The sequence below is a fragment of the Lagopus leucura genome, unplaced genomic scaffold, assembly GCF_019238085.1.
Source record: "Lagopus leucura isolate 7727_CA_CO unplaced genomic scaffold, USGS_WTPT01 Super-Scaffold_73, whole genome shotgun sequence".
Taxonomy (NCBI): domain Eukaryota; kingdom Metazoa; phylum Chordata; class Aves; order Galliformes; family Phasianidae; genus Lagopus; species Lagopus leucura.
This window is the reverse complement of record NW_024962252.1, coordinates 25,075,205-25,088,302: the sequence shown is the minus strand read 5'-3', so window position 1 is coordinate 25,088,302 and position 13,098 is coordinate 25,075,205. Positions and strand designations below refer to the sequence as shown.

The following is a 13,098-nucleotide window of genomic DNA, read 5'->3' as shown; positions in this document are numbered from 1 at the left end:
TTAGAAATGAAGACATACAATACAGATATACTGGGAGCTGAATGAAAAGAAACAGGGCAAGAATAAACCAAGATAACCACCTTTTAAATCTTCCAATTCAGGAGTAGGTAGAGATCACACACCACCCACAAACAAAAGCATGACAATATGCTATGATTTTGCAGCAGTGGTTAAAACTACAGTACATGCATCCCTTCATCTTTCATTACCAGACATTTTACATTACTGCATGAACATGCAGTGCTAAGACAGACATAGGGAAAGCCAATTTACTTACCCTAGCAGCTCTGGAAATAGAGTTGGGAGAATTTAAGCCAACAAGCTGGCCAAGGATACGCTTTACTTCCTCTGTTGCTCCTTTTGCATTTGCAACACCTAACAGTTAATTTAAAATCATTAGAGCTGTATACAATTGTGTATAATTACCAACAAGTCTGTAAGACACAGACAAAAGGTCAGTTTTGAAAGTAATGGTCTAAAAATTAAACATCATAAGTTTAAGTGAAGTCTTACATATAACATACGTGGGTACCAAACAAAACCACCTACTGCAATACCAGCAAATGTCTATGTACAAAAAAAGCCTTTTGATTTCTTAAACATAATTTTAAGTGCTATTTAACAAATATATTAAAAATAGACATACCTGTTTGACATTGGGTTTGAATTTGAACATAGGGATGTATCAGCAACTCTGAAACGGATATTCTTTGTTTAGGATTTCTTACTAAACAGCGCTGCAAACAAGAAGAATATTTTGCTTCAAAAATCAAGAGAATCAGTCTTAATTCCTAAGAATTATAATTGAAACTGTGGATATTTCAAGACCTACCAAATTCATGCCTAAACTTCTTACCGTCAAGTCACTAACAACCCTAAATACACCAAAAAAATTACCCTAATTACTCTGTGAAGATAATTGCTAAAGAAGGTTGGATATTCTGTTTTATACATTTACAACATTGGAAGAAGCTGTTGGCTCTCATGTTTACATCTCTCTACTTTGAAAAACTCAAAATGATGTTGGAATTTGAAAGTTGGGGATAAACGTTTCTGGATTTCACTTCGTTTCCTCCTGAGCAGCACGATTAGGGCTTTTGCATAAAACAAATAAGTGAAGTCTCAAATGCAGGCAAACATGCAGGATACGAGAAGGGGGCGAAGGCTGTAGAAAAGCTACTCAATTTACTTCGGGTGGCTCAAAGGAGTTAGGCCAGACTGCTTTAAACATTTACTTACTTGCTACTGAGCTGAAAATGGACTTCTATGACAAACCATGAAATAGCTAGCTTTAGCTTTTTGGGAAAAGGCCTGTTACTATTAGCAGCAATTAACATTATTTGTTAAACAAGCTCCTCAAGTACAATTCATTCATTCAATTTAAGAAAATATGCTTTAAATAAAGAAGCTGCCATTGCTTGAATCAAAAATAATCTTCAGGGAAAATTACCTTTAGCACATCTTGAAGATCTTTCTCAGCAATATCTGGGAATTCTATTTCATAATGAGGATCAACAATAGCATACAGTTTTTTACGTGTATTTGTTATATGTTGAAATGGAGTCCTTCCATATGTCATACAATATAAAATGCATCCCAACGACCACACATCACTTTTTGGACTTATCTAACAAGTAAAAAAAAAAAAAAACAGAGGTTTTCTCACTTAGGAAATGGTAACTGTACAGTTCACTTGATAGTTTAGCTCTATTACATTGGATAACATGATTAACAGTGCACTGTTACCTATTAATACTGTACTATAATGTGACTTTCAGTAATTTTCAATAAGAAAGCTTTTTTTTTTTTTTTTTTTAAGTTGTTTGAAAAAGTCAACTTTAATAACTTAAAAGCCCTTAAGCTGAATAGCAGTATTCTGATTTTGGATATATTCATAAATCCAAATAAATATACTAAATTCACCTTGGAAGCCAGTAAAGCATCATAGGTATGCTTGTGCCCAAAGTGGGAAACTACAGTCCAGTTCTTCTAGGCTTTAAGGATTCAAGATCCAAATTCCAACCACCACATTTGGGCTGCTCCCTAAAGGACTTTCCAGTCCTCTTACTGAAGTGCTTTTAAAAAAAAAGATGAAGTTGGAGGGTAGGGAGAAGTAGAGGGATGTGGAAGAGACATTGCATTGACTTAGCAGTATGATGGTTGGATTTTTACTGAAATGAGCTAAGAGCCAGAACAAGTCTGCACTTCATTTACAAGTTTTAAAGAATTTAAAAAGTTTTAAAGGCAAGAGATACAATCTTTTAATAGAGGAATCATTTACAAACCTCAGTTTATAAAGCATTGTCCTGTATCTCACAGGATTCAAGATACGACAGTGACACAGACATTATCCTAACCTTTCATTTAAGCAAACACGAAGAGCGTTTTACAGCATACATTTTTTCTTACTTCTATTGGAAGATTTCTAAGCCAGATCTACTCATACAGAATACTAAAATACAGCTGTAAAGATACTAGCAATAGAGTAAAGAGCTCCATCAATTTTTGGAACAGACAAAACAGATGGCTATGAGCAACACAACAGGCAATCAAGAAAATGGCTAGGGAATGATTCCTTCAGTTGAGTCTATGGAAGATCCTGATCATAAGAATTGAGATGAAATGCTGAAATCTTGAACTACGGTACACATGTCCTTTCAGGAACACAGTGCTCATGTTAAACTTCTGACACAACAGGATATGGAGTATCCTGTGGTTTATCCCAAACAGCAGCAAAAAGAGAGAGACAAGCAATTCTCCATGTCAGAAAATTTGAGGCTGGAAAGCAGGAAATGGAAAGAAGCCTCAAACTTCTACCAGGATTCTTTCAAAGAAATCATAAAAATGAGTCAACAAAAGCACTGAACACAGGACTAAGGTCTAAGGAGCAAAACATCCACAGCCAAAAATATGAAGAATTGCTAGAACAAATTAGACTGATGATTTAAAAAAAAAAAAAAAAAGTCTCCCTTTTCATTTTAAGTACCATCAGTAGAATTCACTATATGAAGCAATCAATAACTTAGAAACCCAAACCTCAGAACACACAGTGACATATTCCACAAAGTCTGATAAACATTATCACCACTGAATATCATTCATACTGATAGCACAAGATTGCTTTATACCATTCCTTGCGGATTGAGACAGTTGTTTATTATTGGTTTACATTTAATACTTCTCAATGTCTTCTGTCATCTACTTCAACTCCCTCAAGTCCATGCACCTGTCTTACTTGCAATTTAATTCAATTCAGCACTTCTCTAAACACTCTCTGCAGAAAACAGAGTACTTAGCCTTCAAACTGCCCACCACCACCCTGGCATAGTGGATTTCTGTTTTATTTCAGCAGAAGATTTTGAAAAAGCTAAACTTTGAATTATATGCCTGAACTACACAGTATGCAGGACAGGAGGAAAAAAAGTCACGTTACCTTAGATTGCGATTTCCCATTTTCTCCATAGGAAGATGACATATCTTGTATTGCTTCAGGTGGCATATAATTCATTGTGCCAACCTAGTGAAAATATTTAATGAGGCACGTACTTAGTAAGTAGTTTGATTTTTCTCTTAAAGTACAGAAAAGCATATAGGAAATCAGTACAGTACTCATTCAAGCTGTGAGATTAACATAATCAACAAGTACCACAACATTTTCAGAAATCTATACATCAATTTTCCAGAATTGTCACCTGTGAATCTTTAACGATGCTTGTCACATCTGGCTGCATTTGGTTTGCAATGCCAAAGTCAATCAGTTTTAACATTCCGTCAACTATCAGAAAGTTTGCTGGTTTAAGATCACTGTGAACAATGCCTGTAAAACAGTTTCAAGTCAATCCAAGCTGTTACTGAAGTATGTTCATTGCTCAGTTACCTGACCATTGCACAGAGAGAACACACAGATCACTTGTTTGGTGATAACTAAATTATTCTTTGCAGATTTCATTTAAAGTGTTTCTTTTCATTCCCCCTAATTGGCAGTTAGACTCGCATAATAAGTTCAAAGTACTAAAATCTTCAGTAACCCTGAAATAACTTCATGAATCTCAAGTTGAATAGTTTCTCTCAGTAAAGGATGGCCCATCAAGGGGATTTAGACTTATGCTGTAGGTGCATACACGTTCACTTAAAACAGAGTCAACATTTAGCTTCAGATTCCCAAGTTTTCCTTTGCTATGGCATAGGCAGTAGATTTTTAGTAGCTTTCATTTATATTAGAAGTAAAATAAGTACAGAGTACTATTTCAATATTAATAGATACAGTACAGTTGTAATAACAGAAAAATCAGGAAATTAGACAAGATGTGGCTAAAAAGCAGGGAAACTAGAAATTTTAAGAGCCAAAACCAGGAAGAAAAAGAAGTTCACATCAGTTCTACAACCTCTATGTGACCTAAAAAAAAAAAAAAAAAAAAAAAAGACAGGAAAAGACTAATAAAATATTTCTTAGTTTGCTGTTGCTGGTCAGGAATGCCATCATATCAGCTGTTCTGCTTGCTTACTTCAGTTTACTTTTAACTAATTAGCTAATCTGGTACTTGGAAAAAAGAGTGCCAGGAAGAGAAAGATAGAAATAGCTTAGTTTAATATTTTTCTGCTTCCTTGATCTAGCAAAAGAATGAATCTAGTGAATGCACTGAAGATTACCTCCATTGGTGTCTTAAACGCACTCTGCTTGCTTTATAAACTATGAGTCTTGGTCATTCTTACTTCATATAATCAACTAATTATTCCTAATTTTTTTCAATCTTCACCATATTACACAGAAATAGAACACAGATACATGCATTTTAGTAACATGGGTAAGGATGAGAGGGAGTCTCATAGAATCATAGAATCACCAAGGTTGGAAAAGACCTAAAAGATCACCCAGTCCAACCGTTCACCTATTCCCAATAGCTCCTACTAAACCATGTCCCTCAACACAACATCCAGTCTTTCCTTGAACACCCCCAGGGTCGGTGATTCCACCACCTCCCTGGGCAGTCCATTCCAGTGCCTGACCACCCTTTCTGAAAAGTAATACCTTCCTCATGTCCAGCCTGAATCTCCCCTGCCGTAGCTTGAAACCATTCCCCCTGGTCCTATCACTAATGACACGAGAGAAGAGGCCGACCCCCAGCTCACTACAACCTCCCTTCAGGAAGTTATAGAGAGCAATAAGGTCTCCCCTGAGCCTCCTCTTCTCCAGGCTGAACAATACATGAAATACAAGGAGTGAAAAAGGTGAATTAAGTAAAGACAACAGATCTGTGCAGAAGCAATCAAAATTTCTTTGGAGAGGATAAGTGGTTTTAATGAGAATTTTATGGAGAACAAGTAGTTCCAGAAGCCTACACTGTAGTCCATTACATAAATCATTTTCTAGCTGTTGCAAGGAAATAGAAAACAAACATCCTTACCCACGTTATAGGGATACTTGTTGATCCCTTTGAGTCAAGAGAGTCTACTTCAATAAAGATATGCTCACTTTGGTTTCATTGTCACAATACAGTAAATACCACCTTCAAAGATCACTAGGCTTACACCAAAACTGAAAGCAGCATCACCTCCAAAATTCAAAACACCATGTCTGTCTAATAAACTATACAAATACCAAGAATTATTCAAGAGTACCATGTTCATGGATTGTGTGAACAGCTTCCAACATATTTTTCCAATAGCTCTTCCGTTCCAATGGATCAATATTCTTTTTCTTTTTCAGCCAGCTATTGAGATCAATGTTTCCACACTCCATTACCATGTAGATATGCTGATCAGTAATTTCACTAAAACAAAATAAATGTTAAAATTCAAGGCAGCTTTATTAAATCAATACTGCATTATATGAACAGTAAGTTTACTCACTAGCTATAAAGACGGATTATCTTATCGCTATGCTCTTGTAGTTTACTCAGATGAGCAATTTCATTCTTGTAGCTTTCAACAGTCTGCTGATCAGCTTCTTCTAGATTCACATACTTGACTGCATACAGCTGCTTCTTTTCATTCAGTACTTGAAACACCTGAAAAAACAGTTAATTCAATCTTAAGTCCAATTTATTTCATGGTCCTCCATTTCACCATAGCCAGAGTTTAAAAGGAAAGACATACCTTTTAAAAAGGAAGAAGCACAGTAAATTTACAGAAGATCTTGTTTGCTGAAATTAAAGTTTTATCAAAATTCATTGGTTACAACAGAAACAGGTAGGAGAAGAGAAGGCTCAGAGGGAATCTCAGTGTCTATAAATACCTGAAAGGAGAATACTGAGAATGGAATCAGGCTCTTTTCGGTGGCACCCAGGTACAGGAAAAGAGGAAACAGGCACAAACTGGAACACAGGAGGTTCCCTTTCTACATCAGGAAGCATTTATTTACTGTACAACTGACAGAGCTCTGGCCACAGGTTGCCCAGGAAGGTTGTGCAGTCTGCTCCTTGGAGATTTTGAAAAGCCACCTGGACACAGTCCTGGGCACTCTGAGCGAGTAGGGGTTGGACCAGATGACATCCAGAGATCCCAGCAATCTCAGCTTATTTTGGACAATTCTGTGATACCAGGAATTTTAAGACTCTTCACCTCAAAGAAGATCTTCAGGAATGTAAAACAGTCTAACAGTAACTTAAGGCCTATGTAGAAAGCAAAACAAGGAAGTGGGCTGCCACCATCATTTACTAATCTAAGAGAAGATAGTTGAGTGATTGCTTTCTTATCTCTGTAGCTTCTGTTTTCTAAGCAAATGCAGTCAGTACACTTGTTTACTGTTTTCTTTATTTCAACACACATGGCTTTATTCTTCCACTGTTTTGACTTTCTCTCTCTCCACTGAAATCAATACTTGTTTAACATTCTGAAATAGCAATGCCATAAAATATAATTCAGGAAACTCAGAACTCTGAAGAATAACACTGTAACACATCTCATCTGCGTGCTATTCTTCCTTGCACCCATGAGAGAAAGTGTAAGCTTGGCCCTATAATTTTGTTTCAGGTTCTTTGTGTCAGCCAAACACAGCTCAAGCAGTATTAGATAACTACAATATATATATTTGTATTAAATACCACTATGTAAATGAGTGACTACATCTAAAAAGCTAATACAGCATCTTACCTTGCTTGAGCCTCCACTACCTATTTGCTTTAATATTGTATAAACTCTTCCTTTAACAGCAATGCATTCATTTGAAGGTATAGAAGCTGAAACCTGTGTACACACAAAAATAAATTAACTATTGGTACATATGCACCAGAACTTGGAGGAGCTCTATTTCTATTTGTCTTGATCTTCCCAAACAAGGCAAAGCATACGAAAGAAACCTCAAATATGTCTACTAAAAGCAGAAGATCCCCACAGTGTAACTTGTATAATGATCATCACAAGTTTACTAAGCAGCACAATTTCATACGCTTGTCCATCAACATATCAAACACAGGCCTTGAAAAGGCCTTACAAAACTGCAGAATAGAGGTCATAAAACTTCCTGTCCTCCTAAAAATAAATGCAGTTACCTATGGTCAGTTGAGTAATTCCAACAAAATTTACTACTTAAGCCCACCACATCTGTATAATTATTCTATTTTGTTTCACATTTTTATTTCAAATCATTCAACCTAACCAGGATTATGTGTGTACAGAAATACACTAAGTGAAAATACATTTAATATCAGTTCTCCACTGCAATTTACCTCTGCCTTAAAGTCTCACATAATTCAAATTAGTGAATAGATCTAATACAGAATAAAATGTTTATTCTGTAGATAACTAAACGACCCTGCTTTCCCTTACTTATTCCACAATTATGAGTAACAACTTTAAATTAAAAATACATGTAATACACACATTCCCCCTAAAGAAGTCTCTAATGAAAACATGCTAAAAACAGTAGAAGACAGTTTAAAATTGTTACCTGCAAGCCCATTTGATTTTGAAATGTAGCTGCTGGAGTATGTGGTAGAAAATATGGGAGCTGACTGTAGGGAGTAGAAATTTGATATCCTGGTGAAAAATTGTTCCTTACAATTGGTGTTCTGAAACTAAAGGAAATCATTGTTAAGAAGATTTACATTTAGTTAGACTTCTTTTTAAATGAAGTTTTCTAAGACAAAATCTCCATTCCTTCTTGAAAGTTAAACTCCATCAGCAACCGTTCAAATTCCTGCTGCATTCAACAATTAGCATTAAGATCTCTTCCACTTAGACTTAAAAGTCCTTAGATCTACAGAGTAACTATAACAGAAAATATTTCTTAAAAACAGTAGCAAACTAACCTCCCTTCTTCAGGCACCAGCTGGCACTCATAAGCTGGAAAGGGAAAGCGCCATAAAAATAGAAGGGCAGCCCATAAGACAAGGCAAGCTACAGTTAATTCCTAAGCTTACTATTCTTTGTTGAAAACATTTAGGAATGAAATATGTTTTGTTTTGTTTTTTACTGAAAGTGAACATATTGAGACCAAGCTTCAAGATAAACATGAGAATTCTTGAGAATGTCATCTATGCTGCCTGTGAGCAGAAAGTAGAACATACATATTTAAGTAAACTGAAGATTGCAATAAATCCTTTATATATCTTATGATTTGTCCCCTTGATATGTCTACCACATATTTAGTAACACTAACAAACACATTTTCCCCTGTTTCATTCATTAATGGCACAGGATGAATCATGACTTACAAATAAGTATTTAAAGAAAAACTTGAGCATTACACAGATGGCACCAGGCTGCTTGAACCTTGCACTGAATGAAAAGCTATTAGTTTCTCAAACTCTAACCAGGGTCTTGCAATATTAATTTAGGGATTCAGAAACGTAAGTCATTCCATTTTTTAATTAACCTGGGCTAAAACACCACTAGTAATAATCTGAGTGTTTAGTCTGCAAATACCAGAACTGGAAAACAATTTTATACACTTAGTGCTCATTCTGTTGAGAGTAAAGTGACAAATTTTTCAATCCTTCAATATAGTTCAAAGCACAGCTCTCACTGATCACATAATTACTCAACAATACTTCCTATATATACTTCTTACCTCCACTATGTACCCTGTAAAACAAATTTGATTTTCAGAAATTTCCAAGATGTCAAAAGGTAGAAGAAGCAAGCACAATTTCCTTGCAAACCACTTTTTTTTTTTTTTTTTTAAATTAACCTACACCATGAGATGACATGCTTCACTCACTACAAACATTCCAACTCAACATAAAGCATTAGAAGCAGTCAGGAATCTTTTTTGCTATCTGAACAGAAGAACTTAAAAATTAAAATCCCTGTTAAAAATCACTGAAGTAGTTCCAGAGACCAAGTGCTGCCTGTGACTGTGCAATTAAATGACATAGCTTACCACTCCATATAATCAGCACATGTAGAGCTTGGTGTTCCACAAACATACAATAGCTCATTTTTCTTTGAGACAGCATCTGGTGGTGATAGTCTTCTTGAAATGGGGTGACCAGATTGCTCAAGACTTGATCGCTTTCCCTAAAGAAAGTAAATGTATTATTCCACACAAGAAGCCACCATTAAGAAATCATTTTTCACAATATGTGAAAGTAGCTTCAAGTAGCAAACCATCACATATTCCTGTTACTTCACCTCTCTATAGCAGTTTTGCTGCATCACTTCTTGACTTGGCCATTTTTTTCTGGAGTTAACCCAGTTCAGTTTCATGTGATCAAATTGCTTTCTATAGCTTTCAGAAGAACTGGATTGCTGCTGTTGACTTTCCATGCTCCTTGGCTCTGGCATCTTCAGCTCTTGATACTGGAGTTTGTTTTCTGAATAAATCAGATAATTAAAAATACTTAATATTCAGTACTTGAAACAGTTTCTGGTAATTTACCTCAATCTCTAGATACTTTTCCCCCTCATTTTCTACATCAGAATAAATGAGAATCATTGATTTACTGGATTCTGACATCTTTTACAGCAAGTGTTACTCACAAGGCATTAGTGTAATCTTCAGTGTTAATATTCAGCTTGGTGCAGTTACATGGCAACTTCCCTAAAAAACTTAGAGTATTACTATAATAGTAACACAAATGCTCTGCACATGGGCAAAGAAAATATCTGTAAGATCATATTCACCAGTCGCACCATAACACCCAGGGACACCCTGAGCGGGTTTATATAGCATTTAGGATAAGCTTGCTGCAATACTTCATATCAGAAGTCTGTTGCCTGTAGCAACAGGCAATCTATAATCCAGTGTAATTACTGAAGCCAAAGGCATAAAGCAACAAGGTTGCTCAGTCAGATGGTTCCTTTTTCAGAGTTAACAGGACAAACTGCAGCAGAGCAGGCTACAAATAGCATAGCTGGGGTGTTCCTCCAACTGCTTGTGCAGATTCATGTAACTAGAAAGTATATGCTAAACAGAAGTTGGGTGCAATTTTTAAAAGACCAAAAAAAAAACCAAAACCACCCCACAGTACTTCCTTTGGAAGCTTAAATAAAACACAAACGGGCAAAGTATGACCTGAAACCCAAACTGTTCACATGCAAACTAATGGGTAAGGTTTGGTGGTGTGGGTAGTTTTGATCTGTGTTCTTTTATTTAAGTTAGTTGGAGGGAAGGGGCTGAAGTTGAAAAATTGTTCAGATTAAGTTTTCCTCTTTCTTACCACAAGTAGCTATGTACACGCATAATCCTAAATCCAACCTTGTAGGATTACACTACATTAGACATTTTCACTTACTTTCATCAGAGTAATTATTTGCATCCTTCCAAGCTTTACCGTCCTAAAATACTTGATACAAGTCTGAGTTTTTTCTGGACTGTTATAAACATTTTAAGAGGCTTTTTCTAACGCTTCTTGTTCTATGTTGTGACGTAAATCAGGGAATGGTCAGGCCCCATGCATTAGGTAGATATTTCATTAGCACATAAGTTACTCCTAGAATACTCTCAAAATACATTCAGTTCTTAAGGTAGAAATTTTTCTAAATGAACGTATTAAGTGTTTTCAATAAGAATCTAAGCCAAATGATATGAAACTTAGTTTTCTTCTTCAAAATGAGTTTAAAAAATAAAAGCATAACTGTGCTACCACTGCAGATAATCAAGGAACACAACAGTGAAAGGTAGAAGCATTATATTACTTAAAGCAAGCACATTTATGTTAATTGGGAATGTAACAGTGCATTTGTCTGTGAAGTCTTTGGAGGCTCATTAAATCTCAATGTCATTTATTTAGTACAATTGCCATTCACATGAACCAAGGATTCCAGCAGTACAAGTTCATAAATCTGATGTAAATGAGCACATGGAAAGAAAAGACATTAAGTGGATTGTTTTGGTTTTTGTTTTTTTTTCCAGTGTCCTAAAAGAGTGCAAACGTCATTTGACAAACTTCCATTTTCATACTTTTAAGAAACCTCTTAAGAAAACAGCAATGGACAACAGAGAAAGTTCTCTGTTCTATAATTTGTCCAAAGACTAAAATGAATGCATATGTTGTGATACAACTCAGGTCAGAAAGACATTACTACAGGATAAGAAATGTCCAAAGTTACTTCCAAATGTCAAATCTGCTAAGACTTGCATGAGGCACTGAAGTTGACCAAATACAATAGAATACAAGTGTAACTTAACAGGTGGAACAAAGACAAGAGAAACCTGACCAAAACAGAAGTGAGTGTTTGCATGTCTGAATTAATCTGAATAGGGAATTTCTCACACATAAAGAGCAGCAGAAAAAAATACCTACTTTCTCATACTAACATATAAAGAGGAGAGAAAGAAGGGAATGCTGAATACAGTGGATGATGTGGATGTGCTATAGACTGAGGGAGCTAACTGAGGGAGCTCTGGACTTTGTTTTCCCCCCAAAACAGAAGACAGAATTGCAGTGATCTTTTAAAGCTTACTTCAGACAAAGCATCTTAAAATAAATTTGAAGAAACTAATTATGAAACAAGAAACTAATTATGGCATCCACATGGCAAACTACAAGCATATACAAGGAAAGCAAACTAGTATAATTTGAGTGCCAAAATAAAGCCTAAAAAGACAACACTCCATGAATGTTCTAATCCACAGTTGGAATTGCTGTCAGTCAGCATACACTTTTCTGTATAAACTTCACTTCTGCTGGCAGTATTTTTACATGCTCAGGCTGGCAAGTCTTAACTTGAAACCCTATATTGATGCTATTTCAATACCTATTTACATTATTTTTATAATAAAATTAGGTATATAGAGTTAGCACTACACATTTTATTGGACATTTTATCTCAAGCCCAGTCAGCCACACACAGGATGGACACATTTGACTTCTGAACAGTCATTGCAGTTTTTTTTGGCACTTCCACAGGCACCACTCAAAACTCATATTTTAATTGCTCTCAAACTCCAAGCAGATCCTTTTCTCCACAGAAGAATGTTTTCTTTAGCAGCCCATGTTTAAAATACAGAACAGCAATTTTTCAATATTTATTCTATTTCAACATCCTAGAACATTACATTAATAAGTTACCTTCTCTTTTCATCACAAGACTTGTATCTATTTTGTTTTTCAGAGTGACAGCTGAATTGGTAGCCATTTCTGAGCTGTTCTCATCCAACATCTGTAGCTGCACAGAATTTTTTTCTTGTAACAACTAAGAAAACAAAAAGCATGTTAAAAAGTAAAATGGTTCCTAAGTATAGAGCCCAAAAGACATTTCCATCTGATAAAAAATGACCAGCATACCATAAAATAAATAAATTTCAGAAAATAGTAGAGGATACACAAAGATTACTGATTCTGCTTTTAAACCCATTAAATACACTCAACTGCCATCACACAATTTGTTTAACAAAGACCTAAATGTTTTCTTTCTGGAAGGACAAGCCAAAAATGCAAGATGCAGCTCAAAATTATACTCCATCAAAAGCCATGATTTATAGCTCCATAAATCATTTCACAGACTTCACTGAATTAACATCATGGAAATAGAATGCGTCCCAAGATAAAACCCCTGACTGCAGCTGAAAGAGTCCTGTAGTCAAGATGCAATCTCATTGCCTATTTATAAATAATAGGATGGATTTTTAAATCTTCCTCACCCTGTGCTCTTTCTCCCATCAGATTTACAGAGAGCTTTTTCTTAACACCTGATTACACATAATACTATTCA

The 13,098-nt window shown here is 35.5% G+C and overlaps 1 protein-coding gene across 2 annotated transcripts in view; it reads right to left on the bottom strand.

The window, feature by feature from the left end:
* The window catches only part of TTK (TTK protein kinase), a 32,753-nt gene that overhangs the window by 1,817 nt on the left and 17,838 nt on the right, over nt 1–13,098 (bottom strand). For both annotated transcript variants that reach the window (XM_042895215.1, XM_042895216.1), the window contains 12 exons: nt 12,456–12,579; nt 9,574–9,755; nt 9,323–9,459; nt 7,889–8,015; nt 7,093–7,185; nt 5,851–6,008; nt 5,620–5,771; nt 3,693–3,817; nt 3,434–3,517; nt 1,451–1,627; nt 647–737; nt 278–375 (listed from right to left, as the gene is read on the bottom strand). In XM_042895215.1, the coding sequence (XP_042751149.1) occupies nt 278–375; nt 647–737; nt 1,451–1,627; nt 3,434–3,517; nt 3,693–3,817; nt 5,620–5,771; nt 5,851–6,008; nt 7,093–7,185; nt 7,889–8,015; nt 9,323–9,459; nt 9,574–9,755; nt 12,456–12,579 (1,548 nt within the window). The remainder of the gene's footprint in view (nt 1–277; nt 376–646; nt 738–1,450; nt 1,628–3,433; nt 3,518–3,692; nt 3,818–5,619; nt 5,772–5,850; nt 6,009–7,092; nt 7,186–7,888; nt 8,016–9,322; nt 9,460–9,573; nt 9,756–12,455; nt 12,580–13,098) is intronic.